Source organism: Empidonax traillii, unplaced genomic scaffold (assembly GCF_003031625.1).
Source record: "Empidonax traillii isolate 1590-97213 ecotype Southwest subspecies unplaced genomic scaffold, ASM303162v1 scaffold817:size391546, whole genome shotgun sequence".
Classification (NCBI taxonomy): Eukaryota; Metazoa; Chordata; class Aves; order Passeriformes; family Tyrannidae; genus Empidonax; species Empidonax traillii.
This window is the reverse complement of record NW_020956010.1, coordinates 303,279-328,018: the sequence shown is the minus strand read 5'-3', so window position 1 is coordinate 328,018 and position 24,740 is coordinate 303,279. Positions and strand designations below refer to the sequence as shown.

At 46.5% G+C, this 24,740-nt stretch overlaps 1 protein-coding gene across 2 annotated transcripts; it reads left to right on the top strand.

The window, feature by feature from the left end:
• Positions 1-751: 751 nt before the first annotated feature.
• On the top strand, positions 752-23,527 carry CDC42 (cell division cycle 42). Of its 2 annotated transcripts, none has more exons than XM_027901874.1 (6): positions 752-837; positions 10,469-10,610; positions 13,676-13,748; positions 15,993-16,102; positions 16,193-16,390; positions 22,139-23,527. In XM_027901874.1, exons 2-6 carry the CDS (start codon positions 10,506-10,508, stop codon positions 22,226-22,228), a joined length of 576 nt encoding a protein of 191 aa, XP_027757675.1. In that variant the 5' UTR covers positions 752-837; positions 10,469-10,505; the 3' UTR covers positions 22,229-23,527. The 2 variants fall into 2 exon arrangements, with proteins under 2 accessions (XP_027757675.1, XP_027757676.1); XM_027901875.1 differs by lacking the exon at positions 22,139-23,527 and adding an exon at positions 20,660-21,828.
• Positions 23,528-24,740: the final 1,213 nt, after the last annotated feature.

Genomic DNA, 24,740 nt, shown 5'->3' with positions numbered 1-24,740 from the left:
AGCAAAGCCACCATGGCTGTGGATTTGTATGGAAACACAAAGGAGGTGATGGGCTCATGCTCGGTGCTCTCGTGGGGGAAGCGGGGATGAGGGTCCTGCAGGAGTGCAGGGAGGGATTGCTGGAAAGGGGGAACCGTTCCCCCCAAAACAGCCCATCCAGTGTTGCCATCCCTGCTGGGTTTGTTTCTAAATAAACCCAAAGAACTGTCAGAAATCCCGGAAGGGAGTGTAGAGCTGAGTGTGAGGATAAGCATCCTCTGGAACACAGTCAAGGATGGAGCTGGTGGCTGGAGGATGAGCTGGAGCCTCCTCTGGTGGTTACAGCTTTGGATGAGTCCTGGAGAACCGAGGAGATGGTGCCCTGTGAGAGACTCCACAAGTCCCTCTGGGTTCATGGTCTCTCACCCGCTCAGCCCAGCCTGTACCCAGCTGTTGCCTTTGTGCTTGGCAGGAGCGGGGATTTCACCCAAAATCACCTGGGAAGAGTCAGTGGGACTGACTGGATTTTAAGCCTTGTTCACGTGCTCAGTGATCGCATTGGGTCATGACTAATGAGGTCACTACTTTCTATGTAATATATATATATGGTATTTATGGAGAATTCGGTCTAACAGAGAGTAGAAATCGTTTCCTGAAGAAATTAATTTTCCTGCAAACCAAACTCCCGGAATCTGTTCCCACTCAGGGATCGGCTGCGCGCGCGGCCGGCAGGGGGCGCCGCGCGCCGGCCCCGCCCCCGCCCCGCCCCGGCGCGCTCTGCGCGGTGACGTCACGCCCCTGCCGCCCGCGCCTCGGAGACCCCGCAGCGAGCTGCCAACGCCCGGCCGAGCGCCTGAGGTGAGAGGGGCGGGGGGGGAGGGAGATGGGACCGGGATGGGACCCCCGGGCCGAGCACCGCGACCCCCGAGCGGCCCCGATCCCCGCCCGCCGGCGGCTCCCTGGACCCCCGATCCCCGCCCGCCGCGCGCCCTAGCCGCCCCTGCCAGGCCCCGCGGTGTGTGCGGGGCCTCCCCGGCAGCCGCCCTGGTGTGGGGCGGGCTCGTCCCCGGTGGGCGCTGCTGTTGCGGGGCCGGGGGTGCCGGGGCGGCCGCCGCCTCCCCTGTTCTCCTTTCCCCCGGTTTGTTGCGGCCGGACCCTCGGGGCGGCGCAGGAAGAGCTGCCGCGGCCATGGCGGGGCCCGGCCCTGCCCCGGTGCGGCCCCGGCTGCGGGAGAAGCCCCGAGGGGCTGCGGGCCGGGCTGGGGCGGTGCCGCAGGAGCCCCGAGCCGCGGCCGGGTGCGAGGAGCTGAGCTCCGGCTCTGTGTGTGTGTGTGTTTGTGTTGCACACGGGCAGCCCAAGAGTCGGGAGGCGCTTCTGGGCATCTGCGAGGCTGCGGGTTGTGTTATCCAGGACCATCGCACAGCTCTCGGTGCTGCAGCCGGGGCAGGAGCCAGCGCCGCTTGCTCCCACGAACTTGGAGGGTTGTTGTCTAAAAATGTGTATATACTGCAGCAGCACGTCACCTTATCTGTGTTCTAATGGCTGTTTTAGCCATCTGGGCTTCAACTGTGTTTTTACATAGGAGCAGGCAGAACTTGAGGCTGGTGAGAGACACTTGTATGGCCAGGTAGCTGTGAATGTAAAAACTGGCTCTGGAAATCTGCTTAACGAAGGGCTGCAGAATGGCCGGGGTTCCTGGTGCCCTGCCTGTGTGGGTGCTGTGGCCAGGGGAGCAGGAACAGCTTTGCTTCCCTCTTGGCAGACAAGCCCTGGCGAGGAGAAGGCCGTGACAAATGGTAACTGTGTAGTCAGAAGGGGCTCAGCCTGGTCGTCTGTGCTTCTCTCCCAGGGAAGGAGGTGCTGGCTGTCCCTGTTCAAAGTGTTAAAGTGTTAAGTTGCAGTGCCCCAGACGTCCTTTTTTATTTTATTTATTTATTTATTTATTTTTGAAGGGCATTTAAAACCTGGATCAAGCTCCTCGTATGGCTGATAGGGATAACTCAGTAAGGCACTCAGAGCTTCACTTTTTCAGTTAGCCGAAGGGTCTTGTGCAAAATCAGCTTAGATAGAAAGCCTTTATATTTAACTGACTACATTGGAAAGCTGTTCTGGCAAAGGCAGTCTAGGCAAGTTTTGATTTTGAATTTGAACGGGTCTTAAACTCACATATAAGACTTCCATCAGTGTATTGCTGACTGTAGAAATAATTCTGTGTTTAAACTGTTCGCTTGTGTGCTTCAGTGGCACCAAGGAAAAGGATTTTTAAAGTCTTGGCGAGGAATAAAAAAAACCCCAAACCTACTGTGGTGCAAAATAAAACATGTTTGCAGGCAGAAATTTTAATCACTGGATTTGCTTACTTTGAACTTGGTTATTCATGAGCTGCAAGTGATGATCTGAATTCATTACGTGCCCTGCTTTGGGGTTGGTTGTTTGCCTCAAACTGATGGCCAGGGCTGGGGAGTTTATGATGTTTTCAGTGTTTGATAGAAAAGCTCTGGAAGCTCTAGAGGGTCAAGTACCTAAAATGGAAACTGTTCTGCTAAAAGAAGAGTAAACAGAAACAGAACCCCTGTGGAACTCAAGCCCTACACTTCACACTTATTATTAACTTGTATGGTTTTACACTGTACAAGCTAAGGGTATCCACCAGGAAGGATTGCCACTAGGAAGGGCAGGTAAAGGAAGCCCTTTCACCAGGGTTTTTCCAAGGGCTAAAGCCTGGCACAAGGTTTTTCCCTCCTGGAGGGTGTCTGGCTGCCTTTTGCAGCCCTTGGTGTCCGTGTCAATGCCTGAGGTCAGTGACAGCAATGGCATTAAGGCAGGGTATTCACAGATCCTGGTGGGGGATCCTTTAGATTGTTTATTTACCTGGCCCTGGGTGTGCAGAAAACTGAAAACAACTGAGTGCAAGAAGCAGAGTTTGTGATGTTGTTGTTGTGTAATGATCTTTGTCATCTTGGAGGTCGAGAGAGTGACTGTCCTAAAGAGTTGTAAAGCTTCAAAATACTGATCGGCCTGTTTTCAATAGAGCAGCTGTCCTTTCCTTGAGATGTGTTGACTTTTCTTCTGAACAAGTGACATTTTATAGAGAGAAAACAAAGAGTTTGTTTTGCAAAAGCTTTTAAAAGCTGTTGTTCTATTTTAAGCTTTTGTGCTGCGAATTCACCCCGTTACTTTAGAATGTTGTGGCGTAATTCCTGCCAGGAGAGTTGGACCATGCACTGTTCCCTTGTCTCATGAAAAACCAAACCCCTTTTAAATACAGGAACACAAGGGGCTTCCTTGGGGCCTTTGCCTGGAGAGGGTGTGCAGGTACCAGCTCAGCCCTGTGAAGTTGTCCATGCTTACGGTCAGATTGTGTTGGATCAGCCATGTTTTCCAGCACAAACCAAATCTGGAAGGGGAAGGTTTTCACCCAGCTAAGGCAGTGTCAGAGCAAACCTTAAGCTGCTGTGGGGCAGGAGCTGCCCTGGGACAGCCCCAGTTTTGCTGTCTCGTGTGGTGCTGGACTCCCAGCAGCAGCTGAGGCTGCCAGAATTGTTTTGCTTTTTGTAATAGGCTGGTTTGAATTGCTCAGCTCTTCTCCAGTTGAAGGATGCTGTGCTGTGTTTCTGGCCAGTGATGAGTGTTCTCTTTGGGGGAAATAACGACAAAAATGCTCCTGCAGCCTTGGATGTGACTCAGGGAGGCCTGGCTCCTCTCAGAAGCACCTTCTTCTTTCACGTCCTGGAGTGGGAGCTGTTACTTCTTCTGAGCATTTTGTTTCTTTGCTGACTGCTGAGGAGCTGCCACTTGCCCAGCAGGCTCTTGGTCCTGCAGCCTCGGCCCTGCAGGGGCTCGTTTTGGGCTGGTGAGGGGGGTGGTTCCAGCTGCTCTGGTTCCTTCTGCTGGTCAGGTGAGTGCAGGGCAGCTCCAGGATAAGTCAGTATCTGGGAGAAGTTGCTTTTGCAGTGCTTTTTAGCAAAGCTTTATTTCTTCAATCCTCAGACAGCTCTTTGGTACCCAGCCTGAGCTATCTCCCCTCCACACTGGGCTCCTCCTGGCTGTGTGCATAGAGCACCTGCAGCTCTCCTGTTCTCTGAGCAGGATCTGCTGCAGTGATTTTCAGACAGGGTGCTTCCCATGGCGCAAAAACACGCCTCAAAATAGAGGAGCTTCCACCACTGTTAAATGTAGTTGGCCATGGGAACGTGGAGAGAACTGTCAGGGCCATGTGGGCCTTGGTTTGGTTCTATGTCTAAATAGGAGTGTAGGTTCAGCTTGTGTTCTTAAATATTATCAGTATGCAACTCAGCTAGTGAATATAGGGGTTTTTTAAGTGGTATCAAAATCCTGAACAGGATTTTGTTACATGGTTGAGGGAAACAGCTTCCTGTAGAGTATGAAAAGCGAAGAGTAATGATGGAAGATGAAAATGCCTTTGACAGAAAAGGCATTAATGTAAGCCCACACACTTCCCAGCACTTAATCTGGGGCAGGTTTTTCCGGTGCTGGGGCTGCTTTTGACAGTGTAACCTTAACCAGAGTGGTAATAGGGAAGTTGTCACTTTTGTGCTTTTTTCTGTGGAGTTGGTGATCGGGAGAAGGTGGTGGTTTGGAACCCTGAAGTGGGATGGTGGGCAACGCCCCTGGTAAAGCAGGTGCAGGCACAGCTGTAACTGGTGTGGCAGAGCCTGCTGAGTCACACACTCTCTATCTGGATGGTCAGCTTTCTGGTTTTGAATTTAGGACTAAAATTGGATGACATGTTTTTCCCCTTCTTTTTCTTGAAGTTGTTAAACTTGAAATGTGTGTCATGGTACTGCTGGTGTCTCGGGCTCAGGCTATTAAAATTCCCCTGCCCAGCCACCCTCACTTCCTGTCTTGTGTACCAGGTGGTTGAGAAGAGACTTTGCAAAGATGTGCAAAGCATCTGACAGAATTAGTAAAAGAAAGTTGCCTTAAGTACAGAAAATATCAGCTGGTCTCAAACAGTGAGATCCAACTTAGCATATTCTGTGATAGCTCCATGAGAGTTCATTTTGAGAAGCAGTCTCTTACTGTTCTTTGGTAATTGATAGTCACTTGTCCAGAAATGGCAGCTTCGAAGCTGCAGAGGTGTTGGGTTGAGTGGCAGACTAAGGGATGCTCCAGTATCCCAGACATCTCCTTTATCTCCAGCAGGGATTCTCATAACAATGGCAAACTTTGTGGGTTTCAGGACAACAGGAGCCTGTGAGCTAACTCAGGGCTGTCATGATGTCGATCCAGCTCCGTTGGTGATGGTGATCTTGTGGCTCTTTCCACTGCTTGCTCTCATGGGCCTGCCCCAGGTTTCCTGTGCTGGCATCCAACACCAGGTTGAGACTGTGGGATGGAGCCCACTGGTGTGCTCTGCTGCTGTGGGGCTCTTCAACCCTGAATTGAGACAGATGCAGGTCCTTACCTGAATGCTTGTGTTTGTACATAGCTTCTAGTGCAGCTGAGCCGCTGTGGCTGTGTCTCATAATTAGACACACACACAAACCCAACAGCAACACTGGTTTTTGGAGGCAGTTCTCCCTGTGGGGTACGAATTCTGAGACAGAATTTAAAAGGCTGTGTCTGATCTGTTAGCGACAGTTAACAAAACCTCAAAGCAATGCTTAAATTAGGATGCCCTTTTCAAGATCCTGAACTGATGGCATGCAAGATGGTTTCTTCTGCTTTTGCATGTTTTGCCTTGGAGTTCATGATTTGTGTTTTTCTAAGGGAGTGCCACTCTGGTTCTGGTTTGTAGTTTGAGTTCTGTCTAAGGAACTAAAGACCCAGGCCTTAAGCTTGGCTTGGAACCTTTGGGAACAAATGTGTTTGTTTATAGAGCTGATGTGCAAGCTGTGGGCAGGACAGGCAGGTGAGCTTGGGCACCAGGTGGTTTGGAACCTAATATATTCTTTTACACGTCATTTACCACCTGACTGGCTTAGAAGTGGCAGATGTGTTTAGTTGTGGGGTGAGACCTCCATGAAGAAGATGATTTTTAGGAGGTTGGAAGATGGTTGCTGTACATGTGCAGAGGAGAATTCTGGCCGTGGTGATACTGCCCTTGATAACAGTTTTGCTGTCTGTGCCAGTAGGTCTTTCTGGAATTCATCTGTTAATCAGAGAGTGGCTTCTGTTTGTGTTTTTTTTATCGCAGGTTTGTGATAGTGTTAGTGTACCAAGAAGTCCAAGGTCTTCTCCCTCTTGAGGTGACAGCTGAGCTCGTGTGATCCCTTGGTTAGTGGTTTGGGATCTCTGCAGAGAACTGGGCAGTGGCCTTTTTGCCCTGTACTGTTTGTCAGACAGGTATGCAGTACATTTTCCATGTAATGCTGGTAGGTGTCTGCTGAGGAAAATTGGATTGCCTGGATTGGAGCAGGCGAGAACCTCTCCTTGCTGCCCCTGATTGCAGAGATTTGTCACTTTGAAAAGCACAGAAAGATTTGTTTGTAGTAGGGCTAGAGAGGAAGTAGCAGAGGGCAAGGACCTTGAAATGGTGGGGCAAGGGTGCCTTGAAATGGATGTGATTAATCTGGGAACAAATTATCAAGTACAAACAAAGACTTTATTTAGAACTTTGTGGTTTTATAAGATATGAAATGAAAGTATTGTGGAAGGGCAAAAATGGTTACCAGAGATCATGAGTAAAATCCTGTGACTGTTGTTCCTTTCACTGTGGACTCCTGAGTGCTTTGAGTTAGATGAATAAACTGTTCACTGTAAAATCACATGGGGGGGGAGGGGGGAAATAATCTTAGTTTTCAGAAATGGCTCTGTTCGTTTTCTTGGAATGCAGAGCAGGTGCCCAGACAGGATCTGGAAGCTGTGATGGACTGGTTAGGGGTTCAACTTGCGAGCTAGTGGTGTATCCTAAAGAGCTCCCTGGAAGGGTTCTTGGCCGATGGTGCCTCGGAGGGAGCCGAGGGAGCCGGTCCCGCTGGTGAAATGGCAGCACTTTCAGTCCCGCCTGAAAGAGGAAGTGGCGGCGCTGCCGGGGCTCGGCAGGAAGCGAACACAGGATGTGCACACAGATCTGACAGCGCAGTTTCCTCTGGCTGGGAGAACGAACACATTTTAACCTGAAAACGGACTGCAGCACCTTAAGGATAAGAGAAACTGTAACAACCTTGAAGGCTTGTGGTTTCTGCTTCCTACAGCAAGAGTGAGGGTGAGATCATGCAGACTCTGACTCTGGTTGTTGGGAACACTGTACAAAACTCCACCAGATTTCACTTAATTCTGCAGTCAGCCGTGCACACAGGTACTGGAACAGCTTACAGCTGCTCTAAGTTACAGTTTGCAAACCCAAAGTGCTCCTGTTCCACGTGCTCACCTTCAGAATTGGAAAGTCAGGCTTGCATGGGAGGGGTCAGCTGTGTTTGGGACAGTTATTTTGTGCAACTTGTGCTTCGTCAGTGGGAACCTGCCAGAGGTACTGTGGGTTTTTTCAGCCTTCTGTGATCATTCAGTGTCTTGGTGCTTGCACAGGCCTGTGTGACCTAAATGCATCGCTGCAGAATTTCCTTTGCACCAGGAAGGATCTCTGACCTCCACAACGTCCTGCTGGACACTTCAGTTCCCTGTTTGTTGCAACACTCACATCTCTGTTAATACTTTTTGGGAGTAATCCTAAATGCAGATCAGCTGTCTTCCGTAAAAGTGTAACTGAGTTTGAAAGCAAAATTCTGTAAAATGGCCTATGAATTTGGCATTACATGGCTGTGTAATCCATAGTTTCCAGCATGCCAGGTCCCAGTTCTCTGTGACATTGTTGAGTTTTGTGAAATCCTTGTTGCTGAACAAGTTAAAATCCAGCAGATACTAGAAGTGTCATTAGTTAACACATACTTCATTGAAGGACTGAAGTTTTGGGTTACAATACAGAGAGGTTTGAGAAATTAAATCAATTCAGTGCTCCATTTTTTTTTGCAATTTTTATTTTTTGTTTTTTTTTTGAAGAAATCTTTAGAACTTGTTGAACAGAACTAAGTCATATTGACCTGCATTACATTTCCAGCCCTTACCAGCTCTCCCCTATGGGCTTGGCCAGATGGCTCCCAATTACATGGCTCCAAATCCACTCACTGCACTCAGACTGAGACTTCAGCACTTTCAAGCCTGTTTCAATTCCCTCAGCTATTTAAAACTACTTAAAGTGTTCCCTAGTCCTGCTGGGTGCTGTTTGTGCTGGCTTCCTTTTCTTAGGTGACTTCAGGGGGAGAACAAACCCAAAGCCTCTATAACCTCTTTGTTTCTACCTCCCTTGGCGTTGCACTCTGGGGATGTTATTCTCTGTTTAATCTCATTTTGGATTAAATTAAACCACAAGTCAATAATGGATGTATCTTTAAAGTATTCCTATGGCAGGGTAAGTCCCAGGTGCACCTAAGCTCCCTAGAAACGAGCTTATTTTCAGCTGTGATCTGTGGACTTCTTAGAAGTGCAAAACACGAAGTAGTTCATCCAGCTAATCTAGAAAACCTACTAATCCAAGGAAAATAATTTATTCAACAACTCCACTTTCCCACTGCTAAAACTTTGGAGACCTGTGCTCAGGACTCTACATCTGTTTAAATTTATGCCATCATTTTTCAGTATTTAGAGATAAAGCTATATAAACATAAAAAACAAGGTGAAGGGGTGTGTGTGTGTTTGAGTTGTTGATGTGCACCACGCCAGTGCTTCAGTTCAGGAGCTCAGTGCCAGGGATAATGTGAGCTGTGGGCAAGGGGTGTGTCTCAGACCCAGCCTCTGATCTGAGCCCTTCCCAGAGAAGGGCTTTTCTGGTACAAGTGCCTATCCAAAATTTGAATTTGTAGAGAATCATGGGTTGGTGTGCTGCAGTGAGCACAGGGAGTGCTTCAGAACCAGGATTTTTCTCCTGGTGTGCTTTATGGGCTCTGGGCAGGTGATCTGAAGCAGATGTGTAACCTGCAAATTACAGGTAAACAAGGAAATGCAAATAATTGGGAAAGAGGGTAGAAAGAAGAGGGAGGTAGGGCAGCAAGGAAGGATTACAGGATAGGGGAGTTGTGGGCTGCAGGGTGGAAAAGGAGCTTCTCTGAAGGGGTGAATGTTCAGTGCTGTTACCTGACTTCATATTACTTGTATGTAAACAGTTGAGCTGCTCTGAACACAGAAAATGCCTTTTGAAATGGAAATGATTGCTTTGTCCTTTCTAAGTAAATCTGTGTTTGCTTCAGAGCCAAATCTCAGAGCTTTTTGTTGTATTAATGAAGGGCCTGTTGGTACGTCTGTGCTGTGCATCCTGCTGGATGCCTGCTGTGAGACTCAGATCTGCATAAATCAACAGATTCTGTTATTTTGATATTGAAATAGGGCACTGAGGAGAGGGCTGGTGGCAATGCCTGATGCTTATACAAATCAGTCATCATCTCTGTGCTTCCTGAAAGAAGATGGCAGTGTGAGTGCCCCACCTACCAGATGCTGGCTGGTGGCCTGCTCTGAAAAAGAGCCTTTGCTGCCATTTCCCAAAACTGTGTGTGGATCTGTCCAGGGCTTGTGGGAATGCTGGTGACTAGTATTACCCACACCTGAGAGCCACATCAGCACCCTCAGAGGAGGGTGAATATGCTGCTTTAAGCACCCCCTTGGCCCCCATCAGGATTTTACAGAGACTTTGCAACAAGTCTCTGTCGCTGTAAATAAAAGTACATCTGATAAAATGGAAATGCTGAAAGTCAGTGAGAGCTTTGCCTCTAAATTGATGGGGTCAAGATTTCACACCTGTATGTGAAGAAATGGCCTGAAGCCTGGTATTCTTCTAATTAAAGTAATACATTAATGAAGGGCAGCTGTGTTGACACTGGAGGGAGGAGGTATTGATGGCACATATCGATCTAGTTCATGTGCTAAAGTCTCTGCTGGGACAGCGCTGGAACAGTTGGGTACATCAGGATTTTGGGATGTCTGGAGAGTAATTCCCTTGGGATCTGGATGCCCTGCTGTGCTCTCATGGCTGTGAGCACTTCAAAGTGGGCATAAAGGGATGTGTTAAATAGCAGCTTTAACCAAAAGGTTGTAAAACTGTGCCTTAAAAAAGGTGAGGGAAGGAGAAATTAATCATGTTTATTTCTGTCTGTACTTGTTTATTTTTATCCATGAACCGGTTTGGAAGCACACGTTGCCTCTCTGGGAGGCAGGTGTGTTCCTGAGCAGAGTTTGCACTTGCAGCTTTCAGAGGTTCATCCATCTGAGGCTGGATGCTACCATGCATTAAAAACACAATCTGGAAAAGCCCAAAGACCGGTTTTGCCCATCTCTAGGTAACCAGGCAAAATTTTTTTCATTTATGAACATGAGCAGCTTCCTGTTGTGTGTGTGTGTGTGATGGAGGGAAACGATCTAAAAACTCATTTAAAAATGTCTTGTTTTCACATCCCAGATGTGCTGTTAGTGATTTGGGCTCCCTAATGAGTATGGGAAACATCTAAATATATGTCTCTCTTTATTTTTTTAATTCCAGGTTCTCTTTGGAGTTGATATTCTAGTAGATTTCAGCTATGCAGACGATCAAGTGTGTGGTCGTGGGTGATGGTGCTGTTGGTAAAACCTGTCTCTTAATTTCTTACACAACAAATAAATTCCCATCGGAATATGTACCAACGGTAAGTGTGGGAATGGCTCTGGTTGTTTGGTGGTGGTGATGGGGCAGGGAGGTGTGAATTCCCTTCCAAACTAACCTTTATGGTGTGCATGTCCTGATCCGTGTTCTTACAGGAATGTGTTTGGATTTAGACTGTGCAGTCACATCCATCTGTACTTCCAGACCTTGCAAGCTTTGTGTGTAGTCCTTGACTATTTTTAAGTACCCTTTTGAGTTTCACAGGCTCAGTTTTTCTGAAATACTGAATCCCTTGACTTATCTAAAGATCAAGTTGGGAGGGGTTTGGCTGCCTGTGAGGCATATGCACAATCTCTCTGTTAGGAAAGTCCTCTTCTCCTTACTCTTGCTTGTGGAAGATCAGTGTCCTGCCACTGAGCTGGGGCAGGTTTTAGTGAGGTTACTGCGGAAAACTTGGACAGCTGGATGCTATTTTACTAATTTTCTCTATTATGGGCCTGAAAAGTGCATACCATATGGTGGTGTGAAAAAAATTCATCACTAAAATCCTTCTCATTTAACTACAGCTACAACATAAAGCAACTCGAAAGACCAGGTAGCTCATCTGGAAGACCAGATATCTCCTTTGAGATGCCAGGTCTGAAAGCTCTTCTGGAACAGTTCTTTACAAAACTGTCCTCTGTTTGTGGAAAAGAGGTTGAAGTGAATGTCATTGTCTCTTTTTGAGATATTGGCTTTGTACACTGTCCAGAGTTTTTCAACTTGCCAGATATGAGGTTTGTCTTGTGTAGGACAGGCTTCCACAGAACAAAAATGTTTGTCTTTAGCTGTAGATCAGGAGCTACAGATGAAAGGACTCCCAAACCTCAGAGTGTTCAGGCTGGATGCAGTGGCCACTGTTGGGAACCTGCTGGTTGTGCTGTGAGTGCAGAGATCAGTCTGTCTCATGGGCTCTGTTATGGACTGGTGAAGAAGTGGCATTTGAAATTGTATCTTTTGAGTGGCGTCAAGTATCCTGCTGTGATGCTTCTAGGGCAGCCACATCCTGTGCTCAACCTGTGGGAGGCTGCCTGTCCTATTTCAGCTGTTCTTTATGGTCAGGACAAAACACACAAGTGGTCAGAGAGTTCAGCAATGAGTGTTTCTATACTTATCCCTTAAGGGAAATGACCCCTTTGTTATGTTGAAAAATGTTATGATCTTAAAATGTGTGTTTTGAATGCTTGCAAGTTTGTGTGCTGCCCTGCACGTGGTAGTACTGGCTGTAAATCTCTTCTAACGAGGAATGTGAAAAAAAAAGCCTACTCAAAAGTGAGTTGCCAGTGAGGTGTGTTCAGGGTGTCCTAAGGATTCTTTATAGTGCCTTTTAAATCTGCCCCATTTTTCTGGAATATTATTTACCTCTGAACTTCATGGCTTGAGGAACTCACTGTTCTGGAGATACCAGAGGCCTTTTCCCAATTCTGTGAATGGCCTGGGGCTGTATTTCAGACACTGGAAATTAATATGTAACCTCTGATATTCCAGCTAATGCTTCCAGTGGTAAATGGACAGAGCAGTAGATCCTGCTGTGCTTTTGCAGCAGTGTGGCCAAAGCACGGATGGAGACAACTAATTCAGACTATTAGGTTGGTTCTGTTCACTTGGCTCTGTGTTCTGCAGCCCTTTCTCTTTATGGCAGATATTTCCCAGTGGGAAAGCCTGAGCTGGGCACTTTCTTGGCTGCCCAGTAAGGCAAAGCCAGTGCAGTGTGTGAAGGGTTGGGCTGGTGGTAATGGGGATGAGCAGTGAAGTCTCTTGGAGTGCTTTAAATTTTTGAATGCTAAGCCAGAGTAGTGTGAGAGGTGGATTTCTGCTTCTGGCTGATGATCTGTGGGTATGTAGTGGCCATAGTTGCTTTCTCAGTCACTGTGATTTGTGAAAAGTTGGAAAATTTGGGGTAGCATCAGGTCTTGCTTTAACCAGGGCAGTCAGGTGGGAAGGAGACATCTGAACTCTGGGAAGTTGAGTTTTGAAGTGCTATCTCACTGCTCTTACCTCAGTTTTTGGTAGTTTTCTTCAAGGACCTAAACTAGTGCTATAACCCTGTTAATAGATGCATGTGACTGCTTATTTTCCACATCCCTCCCTTCTCACTTCCACAAAAAGCTTTTGGGGTGGCTGCTGGCCTCTCTCATGCTGGCGTTCATTCCAGCTGTGGGAGCTGCTCAGGCTGCAGTTCTGTGTGGAGGCACAACTTCCCCATCCTCATTTGGAGGAGTCCCCGAGCAGTGGATGTGCAGGGACAGGTGGTGGGGTTCGGTTTCTCTGCAGTGGGAAAGATTCTTTTGCCAAAGGCAGTTTCTTGCAGCACTGTGTGTTGTGGTTCTGAAGATAACCTGGTTATTGGGATGAAGGATGCTGACCTCAAACAGGGCACTGCTGAGTGGGTGGGTGTTGGAGGTGAGCGTTTGGGTAGGCCCTGGCGCTCAGTTGTGTTGTAAACAAGTTACTGGTGGGTGCTGGCTTTGATCTGTGCAGAGGGCACAGCACTGCTGTGCAGAGACAGTAGGACTTTGTCTCTGGAGCCAGACTTTCCATTTAGATTGGGAAGGAATTTGACACAGGCTGATTTTTGACCAGATAATGCTTCCTTCAGAGGGGTAAATCCCTGTTGAAAAGATGGACTTTATTATGTTCAGAGATTTGGGTGCTGTGAGATGCAGCCCCGTTGCTGTTACCCTGGAAGGGCAGGGCTGACATTCCCCGTTCTGTCCTTGTGGGGATGTGATTGCTGTGTCACACCGAGGGTGAGGGTGGGGATTTCTGTGGCAGTGTGGGAAACCTCTTTGCAGCAACAGGTAAGCACTGTTGCAGGTGTTTTGTTAAGTGGTTTTTGCCATGTGTACCTCATGTGCCTTTGGTTTAGTGCCTCATGGAAGCAGCTGGAGTATCCCTATTCCAAAGGGAATTGTTCTGTTCCTGGCCTTAGTGCTCACAGCGCTGTAAGCCTCATGGTTCTCTTGTCCTGTGCAGGTGTCTCTTGTGCTCTGACAAGGTGAGTAGGATGATAGTCCGAGAGATGGCTTATTCACATCCTCTTTAAATGTGTGTTTCTTTCCTTGCCAGGTTTTTGATAACTATGCTGTAACAGTGATGATTGGAGGAGAGCCTTACACCCTGGGCCTCTTTGATACTGCAGGTGAGAAACCAAGTGCTTGTGTCATTGTACCTGCCCAAGATTCACCTGAGGTGGTGTGGAACATACAGGGTTTTTTTTGTTTGTTTGTTGATTTTGGGGGTTTTTTTTTGAGTCTTTTTTAATGGAAGGGGAAAAATCTTTCTTGATTCTTTATTCCTGACCTTTTGAGAGTTCCTAAATTGAGTTTATTAAAAAAGAACCCAAAACCCAACAACAAAAAACCCAAAGCAAAACAAGAAAACCTTCCACTTCTTTTAGAGCTGTTTTATTTTGTGACTGCAGATGACTTTTACCTCTTGTCTGGGTGATACCTGAAAGATAAAGGTTTTTGTGGTTTTAAATGCAAGGAAAGGAAAAATTTGTGTTGAATAAAATGTGGATTGTATGTGGGTTTTATTTAGTAAGTAGTCAATTTTTTGACCAAATTTCAAGACAGAATCTCTAACATTAGAATGTCTTAAATGTACTTATGTCTCTGCATCCTTAACGTGGATGAAATCAGGGTGTGGATTTCCTAAGCCCTCTCGCTGTGTGCTTTTTAAAACTAAAAATCTGATGGCCTCTTGTTTAAGCTGTGTTTCAGGTTCTGGCTGGAGAAACATGCAGTGATGAAACAACTACATACTGCTTTGAGTGTGTGAAAAGGTAGCGAGAAAGGACACAAACTAGTTCAGCTGCAGGATACCCAGTCCCCACCACACAGTAATACCAAAGTGGTGTGGCAGCAACTGGTGTTGATAACTCCTCTTCAGAAGGGTCCTTCTTGGGACCTTAGTTCATCAGCTGACACCTGAAATTGTCCTGAATAGAACACAGCTGGAAACAGATTAAATTCTTAAATGCATCATTAGTGTCTAATTTGATTAATGAAACAATCTTAGGTTTCCAGTTAAACCCTGTAGCTGTTAAGGAAACTTTCCTGTCCCACAGTGGATGAAACCCCAATTGCTAGTTGTCATATAACAAATAACAAGTCTTTTGAGCTTGTACTTGGAAGACAAGTCTTTTGGGAGTAGTTTGTTAATTGCAACAAGATATTTGAGATTTAGAGTAAATGCTAGGAAGAAATTCTTCCCTCTGAAGGTGGGGAGGCCCTGGCACAGGGTGCCCAGAGCAGCTGTGGCTTCCCCGTTCCTGGGAGTGTTCAAGGCTGGGTTGGATGGGGCTTGGAGCAACCTGGGCTAGTGGAAGTTGTCCCTGCTCTTGGCAGGGGGTTAGAATGAGATGGGTTTCAAGGTCCTTTCCATCCCAAAGCACTCTGGGACTATGATTCTGGTCAGTGCTTATTCTTCTGTGTCCAGCCAAGCACAGTAGCTGTAACAGGCTCTCTACATCTCTGCCTTCAAAGTGTAGATTTTCCTCCACTGAGGTGTCCCAGGTGTTGTGTTGGCTCCTTCAGGATCTTGGAGGTGTTTGTCCTGTAGGATGAGCGAGGGAGCATCAGTTGGAATTGGAGACATTTTTAGCAAGTGTTTCGGATTTGGTTGCCAAAAAGTGCGGCAGCTTCAGTGCCAGATTTGCTTTCTAAAAACAGAGTGCTGCTGAATTGGGCAGGAGGAGGTTTAAGAATGACCTTGGGCAGAGTGAGGCTGGTGGGTCAGTGCTGATGGTGCCCTGCAGGGACTGCCTGCCCTCCAAGGGCAGAGCGTGGTTTCCTCCAAAACACAGCCCCTGCAGGGACTTCAGTGAGATTTTGGGGGAATACTGCTGGATGGCCTGATCAGTCCTGTGCACCAGCAGCATTCTCTGCCTGCTGCCTGGGGACACTTCACAGCATAAGTCATAACATTTTCGTGAACAAAACTGTTTGGGTTTTTTTTTTTTTCCCTCCAAACAGCAGATTTTTTTTTTTTGCAGAGAAATGAAATTTGATGGCATAATCCTTGTATGGAATGGACGAGGTGCAGAGAACCTCAGCTATAACTGGATCCATGTTCTGCAACTTTTCTTCCTAATTGAGGAAAGCGTTATGCAGTCTGGGGGTGTCTGATCTAAAAATGTATTAGAGACTTCCCACCTCGCCTGTGACTTTCAGCAGCTCACTGTTACATAGCAACTGAATGAATTCCGGATTTGAAAACTAGGATCTCCAAATGTTTGGGTTCAGGGTATGCTTGGCTCTTTGCTTGAGAGTTAGGATTAGTCACAGGAATGTTATTATGCTGGAATGTGCATTCTAACCCACTGTAAAGGGAAGTATTTTGTTGTCTGTGTCTAATGCTGTGTTAATTTTCTCCTCTCTAGGTCAGGAAGACTATGATAGATTACGACCCCTCAGCTATCCACAGACAGATGTATTTCTGGTCTGTTTTTCGGTGGTGTCTCCTTCTTCATTTGAAAATGTGAAAGAAAAGGTTGGTTGAGCTTTGCCTGGAAAAGCTGCTGAAACGTCAGGAGTTTTCATAGGTGGTTAATAACAAATGCTGTGTCTTCTCTGTCTTTAGTGGGTACCTGAAATTACTCACCACTGTCCAAAGACTCCTTTCCTGCTTGTTGGGACCCAGATTGATCTAAGAGATGATCCCTCAACGATTGAGAAACTTGCCAAGAACAAGCAGAAGCCCATAACCCCAGAGACGGCTGAAAAGCTGGCCCGGGACCTGAAGGCCGTCAAATACGTGGAGTGCTCTGCGCTTACGCAGGTGAGGGTTGGTCTTGGACCATTTCTGCTTGCCTTTTTTTTTTTTTTTTCCAGTTCTAGGGAAAAACAGCTCCAAGTGGATGTGAAAGGGTGTAAGCTCTTGTTTCTGCTGTTGACACTGTAGCTTTCTCTTTGTCTCGTTGTTCTAAGGCACAGGGAGTTGGCAGTGGTACAAAGAAAATCAGCCTGTGAGGATTAGGCCTAGTGTAGAGGAGTGATGGAGGAGAATGTGCTTGCTGTGTTTGCTTCTGTCTGGAGAAGAATAACTATTGAAAGCTCAGAAGGTGTGTTACAGACAATAATTGGGTTAGGGCACAGAGTGCAGCTCAGTGCTGAAGAGAGCAAAGTTAAAAAAAAAAAAAGCTTCTCAGAAAAGTTAATTCTGGTACCTGTAAGACTGAAAGCCTTCAGGTCTAGAGCTGCTTTGTCTTCCTGTGCAGGTGGTGGTGAGCTGTTTCCTGTGCCCGCCTTCAGATGGAGGTTCTGTTGAAACAGAAAAGAAAAATGAAATAGTTCTTAAGACATAAACATGATGTGTGAATTAACTTGTGAGTGCCAGTCTAAAGACAACTAAAATAGCTGATTTGAGGCCAGGAAACCTGATTATCCTTTCCCTTTCAATTAGGAATACTAGAGTGGGAGCCATTTTCTGTCTATTTGGCCTTTTGCCTTGACTATTGGATGCCCTGGGAACTGAATCCCGTGTGCCTACACTTGGAGAATTGACTGCCACTCTTTAACAGCTTCCTTAATGCTGCTCTGTAAAGAATTTGTCCCTGCCTGATGTGCATGGCACCAGGGGTGCACATTATCGAGCCCCCTCACTCCAGTTACATCGTGCATTCATTTCCTTGAGCACAGAACTTTTATTGCAGAACTCCTGAAAAGCCTGAAGTTTTTCTTACCTTGCCCCTTTTTGCCCAGATTGCACGTTGGCTCTTCCATTTGGGATCCGGAGGCTTTTTTTTTTTTTTTTTGTTTGTAGCAAAGCTTTTTGCCTGAGCGTTTGCTGCAAATGAAGCAGCTGTGCTGGAGTTGTGCAGGACACTGGCACTGGAGGTGGTGTGGCCAGGGATGCTGTGGTTCATCCTGGGGAATCCCTGATCCAAAGGTGGTCTTGGCTGTGCTTCCTTACCGCCCACAGGCGAGCTGAGGGTTATTTGTGCTTGAGCTGGAATTCTTTTAGATCTGTTCAGCCCCAAAATACTGTTGTGGATGGTGTCTGGCACATCCTGAATGCCGCTGAAGGTTCTAGAAGCTGATAGTTGGATAAATACCTGCCAGGGCCGTTGTCCTGCATTGCTCATTGAGACCCTTTCCCCTATAGCTTTAGACTTGCCTTGTACAGTCTGCTCAAATTGCATGGAAACACTTAGAATTGCCAGAGCAAGGGTTGATGTGATAAAAAATGTCAGTGTTTATCCATTCTTTTTATTTCCAGATAGACTGATCTGTCTCTGTTGCAGTGAAATGCTTTATGCACTTGAAAGCTCAGCCTGAATTTCTTCCAGAGCGTTAGTGCTTGTATACCCACTGGTGGTTTTAGGAGTCCAGGAGTGACCTGGGAGGAGGGTTCAGAGGCCTTCTCACCTGGAGGACTAGTTGGTTTGCATCTGCTCCATTTTTCTTCCTTTATTTGTGGTTGACTCCCCTCACAAAACACCTTTTCCCTGGCTCTGTCAGCAGTATCTGGCAAACAGCAGCGTAGCTGATGTGTGAAGGTGGTGTGGAGTGATCTCACTGGCAGCTTGCTGAGCACAGAAGCCAGCTGCTTTCCTGACCAGGAGGATTCTTTTCCTCCCTGCAAGGCAATGCAGTAGTGGCTGGTTTCAGCTGAAGCGAGACTCAACTGGATATTCAGTCTCTCTTTGCCTTGGCTGCTGTCTGCATGGTTCACCTCATCAGTCCAGGGTGGTTTTTTCCTTCCCAACTAATTTACAAATGACTGACACCACAGTAGCAAGTAATCATAGAATCATGGAGCGAGCACGTTTGTTTTTGTACTGGAGGTCAATCACGAGAGGCTGAGTTTCTGATTCTTCTCTGTACAGACAGAATATCTTCTCCCTGAGTTTGCATGAGTGCTATCCTGGGGAGCCAGTTTAACCCCCCCTTTCCTCATGTTGTGGAACCCATTTTTGTGATGAAGGCATTTTCAATGTCCATCTCCAGCCTTTGTCTACAAATAGTGCCCATTGCCACTGTGACAAGTGGATAAGGCTTTGCTGTCAGGAAAGGGTGACACTGACAAACAGATTACAACTGATTGTTGCTTCTGTTATGCAGAATGATTAAATGTCTGAGTGGACTTTCTAAAACCCAATGCTAGTAGCTCACACCAGGGAGAACACTGAATTCAGTCCCTTTTTCCCCCCTGGGTGCTGGGTTGACAGTTTTGACACAACTTTATAAAGTGCCTCAAGCTGTCTGTGAATGGAGGGAATAAAAGGCAGCCTGATCTCAGCTTGTTCCCAGTGCAGCACAGGAGCCGTGACTTTAACTGGTGTATGGGCCTGTGTGCCTGTGGTATTGAACACAGTTCCCTTCATGTTATTACTCTTGGTCATCCAGGCTTTTAACTCTGGTCCTGTTTTCACAACGATTTTGTCCCTGTCTCGTTTTACTCCTCTTCAGGTTTTTGCTAGGTTCCTTCAAAACAAATCCCAAATTCTGGGCTCCTGAACAAATTTCTCCCGTGCAGTAGGAAAACAGAAGTCCCTGAGTAGGAGAATTAAGGAAGGTTGTTTTCTTGATTCTTGCCTTGCCTGGGTTCTTAATCTGTCTAACAGTACAGTATTGAGTTTAGGCTACAGCCTTATTCTTGCAGAGAAAGGAAATCTAATTAGTACACAGACTTCAGAGGCGTTATTTGTCTGAAGTCTTTAGCTCTTTTGTCAGCCTGGGTTGTAACTCATTTTAAAAAAAAAAAAAAAGAAAAAGTTGCTGGGGAGGATGTACAGGATGTACACTGTAGTTTCCCTAAACAAGATGATACATACAAGTATAATCTTGTATGTAATATGATGGCCTTAAATGCTTCCAGATGGAACTGCCTTAGAGCTCTCCCATATATGTGCTTCAGTAAAACGAGATTAAAGACTTCCTGAAAGGGAGATATATCCAGTATAACCTGCGAGGGAGAAACCAGTTACATCTGAAGGATGTCAGAAAAAAGAAGGTCTAAATTTTGCACAGACTGCAGTCGTTTATGGGATTTAATCGAAGCTTTTCTGTTTGCCTTTAGCTGTCATAAGGCAGTTCTCCCGAATTTATGAAGGTCGCACTCACGACAGTAGATTTAGGCGAGTCCAGTTAGCCTAAAGTGAGCCAGGTTTTACTCCTGGCGTGGTGTGTAACTCGGCCGAGCCGTGTGGGGAGCGGTAACACCCTGCAGAGTTCCTGTTGTGCTCACGGCAAACGCAGCGCATGCTCCGTGCTCCGGTGTAACCCCTGCAGAGTCCCTGCAGCTCTGTCATCGCTGCTTGTCTGGTGGTGGATCCCCGGTTGTTCCAGCCCTAACGCTGTTTTCTGTCCTCCCGTGGTTATACTCGCTTTGGAAACTAAACTGAATAACTGAAATGCATCATTTCCATGCTGGCTCCCGGTGTCAGAGTAGCACTGGTAAGGTATTGCATCACTTCTAAAGACCTGAAGTTACTGACTGCCAGTGACGATGGCTTACCAGGGAGGTCCTGCTTCCATCCCAGGTTGTGTGTTCCCAGCCATCTCGAGACCTTCAGTTATTCAGGGGCTGAATTCACAAAGCAGGAGTCATTTGGAGCCTTTGCTCTGGACCAGCTGCCGCTGGGGGAGTTGGGAGCAGTAGTCCCTGCATCCGAGGTGCTCCCTTATCCACAGTGGGTGACTGCAAAAGGTTTAGCTGACCTTTTGGGTCCCTGTGGTGGGGCAAGCTGCTCTCCACTCCATTTACTCCCCTGTAAACTCCCTCAGTGTACCTACAGCAGTGGAGTGGAAACTACCACCACTTGTGTGGCTCCCACCCCCATGTTATTGCTGTGTTTGTGCCTCTGCCCTTCTGAGTGTCTTGTCTGACCTTGTCTGTCAAATGTTCTGTCTGTCTCTGTCATTGACTTATGGGTCATCTAAATGAGATTTCCTCCTGGGATCTACTTTGTTTTTTTACAAAGTAAATCTGTTTACTGCCTCTGTGAATTCAGCCCGCTCTATCCTGAATGCTCTTTGTATCTGCTTGTTTTTCTCTAATCCTCTAACCTGGCTGCTGTTTTTTCTCCTCCCCTCTGTCTTGTAGAGAGGTCTGAAGAATGTGTTTGATGAGGCTATCCTAGCTGCCCTCGAGCCTCCGGAAACTCAGCCCAAAAGGAAGTGCTGTATATTCTAAACTTTCTTCTTCCCCTCTTGCTGCTGCTTCCTCTGTCCCACTACTGTAGAAACGTGGTTAAAAATGAATCAAACCACCTTGATTGAAAGCTGTTGTGCCTGCTTACCATCTTAGAGCAACCTCTGTATTAGCCCTTGGACTGAAAAACAGTACTTGAGATCTTTAGTAAAACGTTGTGACTGTGGAACACGAACTGGACTCGCTTAACTCCCTGCTGCTTGGGTTGCCAGATGTGACTAGCTTTATAATTCAGGCTTGTTGGGGGAAAGGATTTGGTTACATTGTTATTTAAAGAAAGATCAAAAGAATAAGAGATGATGATGATGATGTTGTTTTAATCTTCCTGAGTCCGACTGGAAGAAACAATGCGTGTGTTTTCGATTTCTACTTGTGAACTTGTAAACTGTATTTGCATGGCAAAAGTACCTGAACCGGTGATCTGCAAGTGACGCTGTAACGTGAAGGGTTTTCTGGTTCTCCTGTGTGCAGTGAGATGTTTTTCTGTTGCTGTTGCTTTGGCTGTCTGTGCTATAGTGGAGTATTTGTCAGTCCTTGGGGGGAAGGAAATATCGATGTACTTGCGACTGCTTTATGAACTGTTAAAATTCTTGCTTTCACTAACGTGGTAGAGCTCTTCATTTCAATTATAGATCCTTAAAGCCTGTTACTGTAAGATGTAAAGCTGCTGCTTACTATCGTGCTTCTGATTTTTATTGTTTTAAGGAGAAAAAAAAACATCGATTGTAGCTTGTCTTTAAATTTTGAAATTAAAAATTGCAGTTGTTTGTATAAATGACTGATGAAGCTTTATTCGAATTGCATCTCCTGGCTCCAGTTTAAAATCCTTAACGCAGTGTTTGGTACCTCTGTGTACTCCTCCCAGCTCGACTTCTCTGCTACCGTGGCAGCTTCTGGGCTCTGCCTGGCTGCTTCTAACCCTGGGGTGTTTAGGGCTGGATGCCCAACGGGAGCGTGTACTGGACCAGGTTCTCGTTGCATGCTTGCCTTGTCTCCCCTCCCCTGACACACGGGCCGGGTGTCTGCTGTGCCGAGCGTGCTCCAGGCAGAGCTCTCCCATCCGAACGCAGCACATTTTCTGCTTTGTCATTAGCATGTGTGAAACGTGCGAGTATAGCCAGTTAATCATAAAAATTGCCTTAAGGAAATGACCTTCGGCGCGTGTGTTTTGCTTCGTGTGAAGTGCCCTGGTCTGCTCTGAGCGGGTTTGCGTTCCTGTTCCCGAAACGAGGCACCGAGAGCTGCCGATGGCAAACCTCCGTCTGTCCGTAGATGGGGGTGTGGCTGCCACTTGGCTTTCTGGGGTTTTGTTTGTGTGAAAACTCAAAAATGAGACTGCCCCTTTTTCTTCTCTCTTTGCCCCTTTTTCAGAAAGGCCTAAAGAATGTATTTGACGAAGCGATATTGGCTGCCCTGGAGCCCCCGGAGCCGAAGAAGACTCGCAGGTGTGTGCTGCTATGAACGTCCCTCCACTGCCCCTTCTGCAAAGCTGGTGTTTGATGTCACATTAAAAGCAATGTTTAAATCAAACTAAAGATACAAATTCTAAAATTTGTTTTTTGCAATAATGACAAATGCCCCTGCACTCCCATCTCCCCCACACGATCCCTGTGTGAGATGAGAATGTTAGTGTTTATTCCCCAGTGCCCCCTCAATTCAGTTAAACTAGTTAATTTTGAGTAACTATGTATTATCAGAAAACACTGATCAGTACTAGTTTTTTATTTTGTTTATTGTTTCTAATTTTTTTTTTTGTTTAACATCAAGGCATGCTCAATGACTTTTTCTGTAACAGACTAATTTTAGGCTGTTTTACTGAAGCCTTGCCCCTTAAACCAGTCTGGCAAGACTTAGTTCTGGTTTCAATACCTTGTAGGGCTGTTCTGCAGCCAGTCAGCAGCCTGGGTGTGAGCAGACTTTAGTCAGGAAAGCAAAATGTCCCAAGCTGGTGCTTCTCTAAGAAGGAGTGCAGAAAATGCATCTCCTCTGAAGTTGCCTTGTATCTTTTTCCGCTGGCTTTTTACAGTGCAGGTCATAAATTTCTACCCCATCCTCTAAATTATGAAGCCTTAGGAATAGGAGAATCATTTTCTCTTGGATGCACCATCAGACTTGAAACTTAACTTGCCAGTGTCTCGCTTAGTCTTTGCCATCATAAGCTTTTGGCTTGTGATGAAGAAATAACTGCACCTTTGGAAGCATTGCCTGGCTGGATCAGTTGGCTTTTAACAAATCCACCTTCTGCCAATCCTTAATTGTTAAGAGAAATGCTTACCCTGATCTGCTGCTTGGACACCCTGAGGGGAACCCAGGGTACGCAGCGATGGGGTTTGGAGCTGGCTCTGATGGTGCATCCCTCGCTGGATGGCTTGGCATCCTTCAGGGAGGGGTGGAAAGACAGACCTGTGTCAGTCAGGAGGAACTGCAGGGAGGGGTTTCTGGTGTTTAGTGTGGCACCACAGCGGGACCAGTTAATGGAACCCCTTTCTCTGCAACCTGAACCTGTAAGGTGGACTCCAGCCCCTGAGGATCATGTGCAGGGTCTGCATGTAGACCAACTGCAAGCGTCGTAAGGATTTTACCAAATATATATTTTGGCCTGCAAATTCAAAGTTTTTTTAAGACTTAGTGAAATCTTCTCCATCTTCCAAAATTCCGATTTCCTGTAGACTCATTAGTGTTGAACCAATGCTTTTTCATGTCTAAGTTCTTTGTATATGCATTCTTTTCAGATGTATTAAACATAAAGTATCTTCACAAGCCTGCCTGAGGGTAGTTATTTCCTTTGCCTTTCTCTGAGTGTGAAGGACTTGTAAATAACAGCTTTTATCCCTTGTGAGCCTCGCTCTCCTCCTTGTGAGCTAGCTTGGGTCTTTCCTTAATGTTCAGTCCTGCTTCTGCCCTCAGTCCTGTCAAGATTGCTCTAATCTTTGACGCAACATCTTTGCTGTCAGATCCAGTTCTGAAGAGAGGGCTGGGTGGCTCTTAATGAAGGGAATACTCTGTGTGAACGCTCCCAAAATAGTAAAAGTTGGCTTTTGGGCCCTCCTGGGCTCCTGCATCTCTTCTGTCAAGAGGTTCCCTGTTTTTCCCTGCTCATGGGCAATAGCAGAAACCCCGAAGAAACAAATGGCATCATACCTACCCCAAAACCTAAAAGGCTTTATGACACCTTTTTGTTAACGCTCCAGAGGAACAGGGAAGTCTTACACTGTTGATAAATAACTTGTATTAGTTATTAAAAGACATTCCAAAGAGCCTCATTAAAGGTCACTTTTATTTTAAGAAGCTGATTTGAGGGTGCTGTAATCCCAAAGCTTAGTGTGAAATGTGTGGTAATGATGAGTGCTGCTGGTTATCTTTGCACTTCGGTTTTTAGTTGCTGTTTTCTGTGGGGAAGCTTGGCTGGAGCCCTGGGGCTCCTGGTGAAGGTTCTGCTGGTGCTTGTTGGCGACAGTTTTGATGTCTTGTCTGTGTTCTTACAGCAGGCTGTAACAGGCTTCTGCACCTTCTAACAGCTAATCCAGTGTGCTCTTGTCAGTGGAGCTGAAATATGGAAATTTAGGACTATCAATGTAGTTAATGTGGAGAAAAGTCCTGCCTCTTGTAGGGGACATACTTGAGTCTGAAATCCAAACCACGAGGCTGGACTCCCAAGTTGATTACTGCTGGGAAGAGTGCTCCAGGGAAGCAGTTGCTTTTCCTGAGTCAGGAGATATCTTCAAGCACAACTTTTTCTCAGTCCCTCCCTTGCTGAATTAGTTAATGTGTGGAAGTTTCCCACTGTGCATAAGCTGATTCAGCTAATCCTGCTGTTTCAGTAGCTTCTGGTGCAGGCAGGGACTCTGCATGGCTGCTGTAACTCAGTCTGGTGCTAAGACTGTACTAAGCTAGTGGCTGTTTTTTCTCTCCAAGCTTCCCTGTGCTGTGCCATCAGGAACATGTTGGAGTCACGAGCTTTTTCTTGCTCTCC

What these genes read in the sequence shown, in the direction of transcription:
- CDC42 (XM_027901874.1), top strand. Translation starts at nt 10,506, where the DNA reads ATGCAGACGATCAAGTGTGTGGTCGTGGGTGATGGTGCTGTTGGTAAA. An exon ending in CATCGGAATATGTACCAACG is followed by an intron (nt 10,611 to 13,675) that starts GTAAGTGTGGGA and finishes TTTCCTTGCCAG; the next exon opens with GTTTTTGATAACTATGCTGT. An exon ending in AGTGCTCTGCGCTTACGCAG is followed by an intron (nt 16,391 to 22,138) that starts GTGAGGGTTGGT and finishes CCCCTTTTTCAG; the next exon opens with AAAGGCCTAAAGAATGTATT.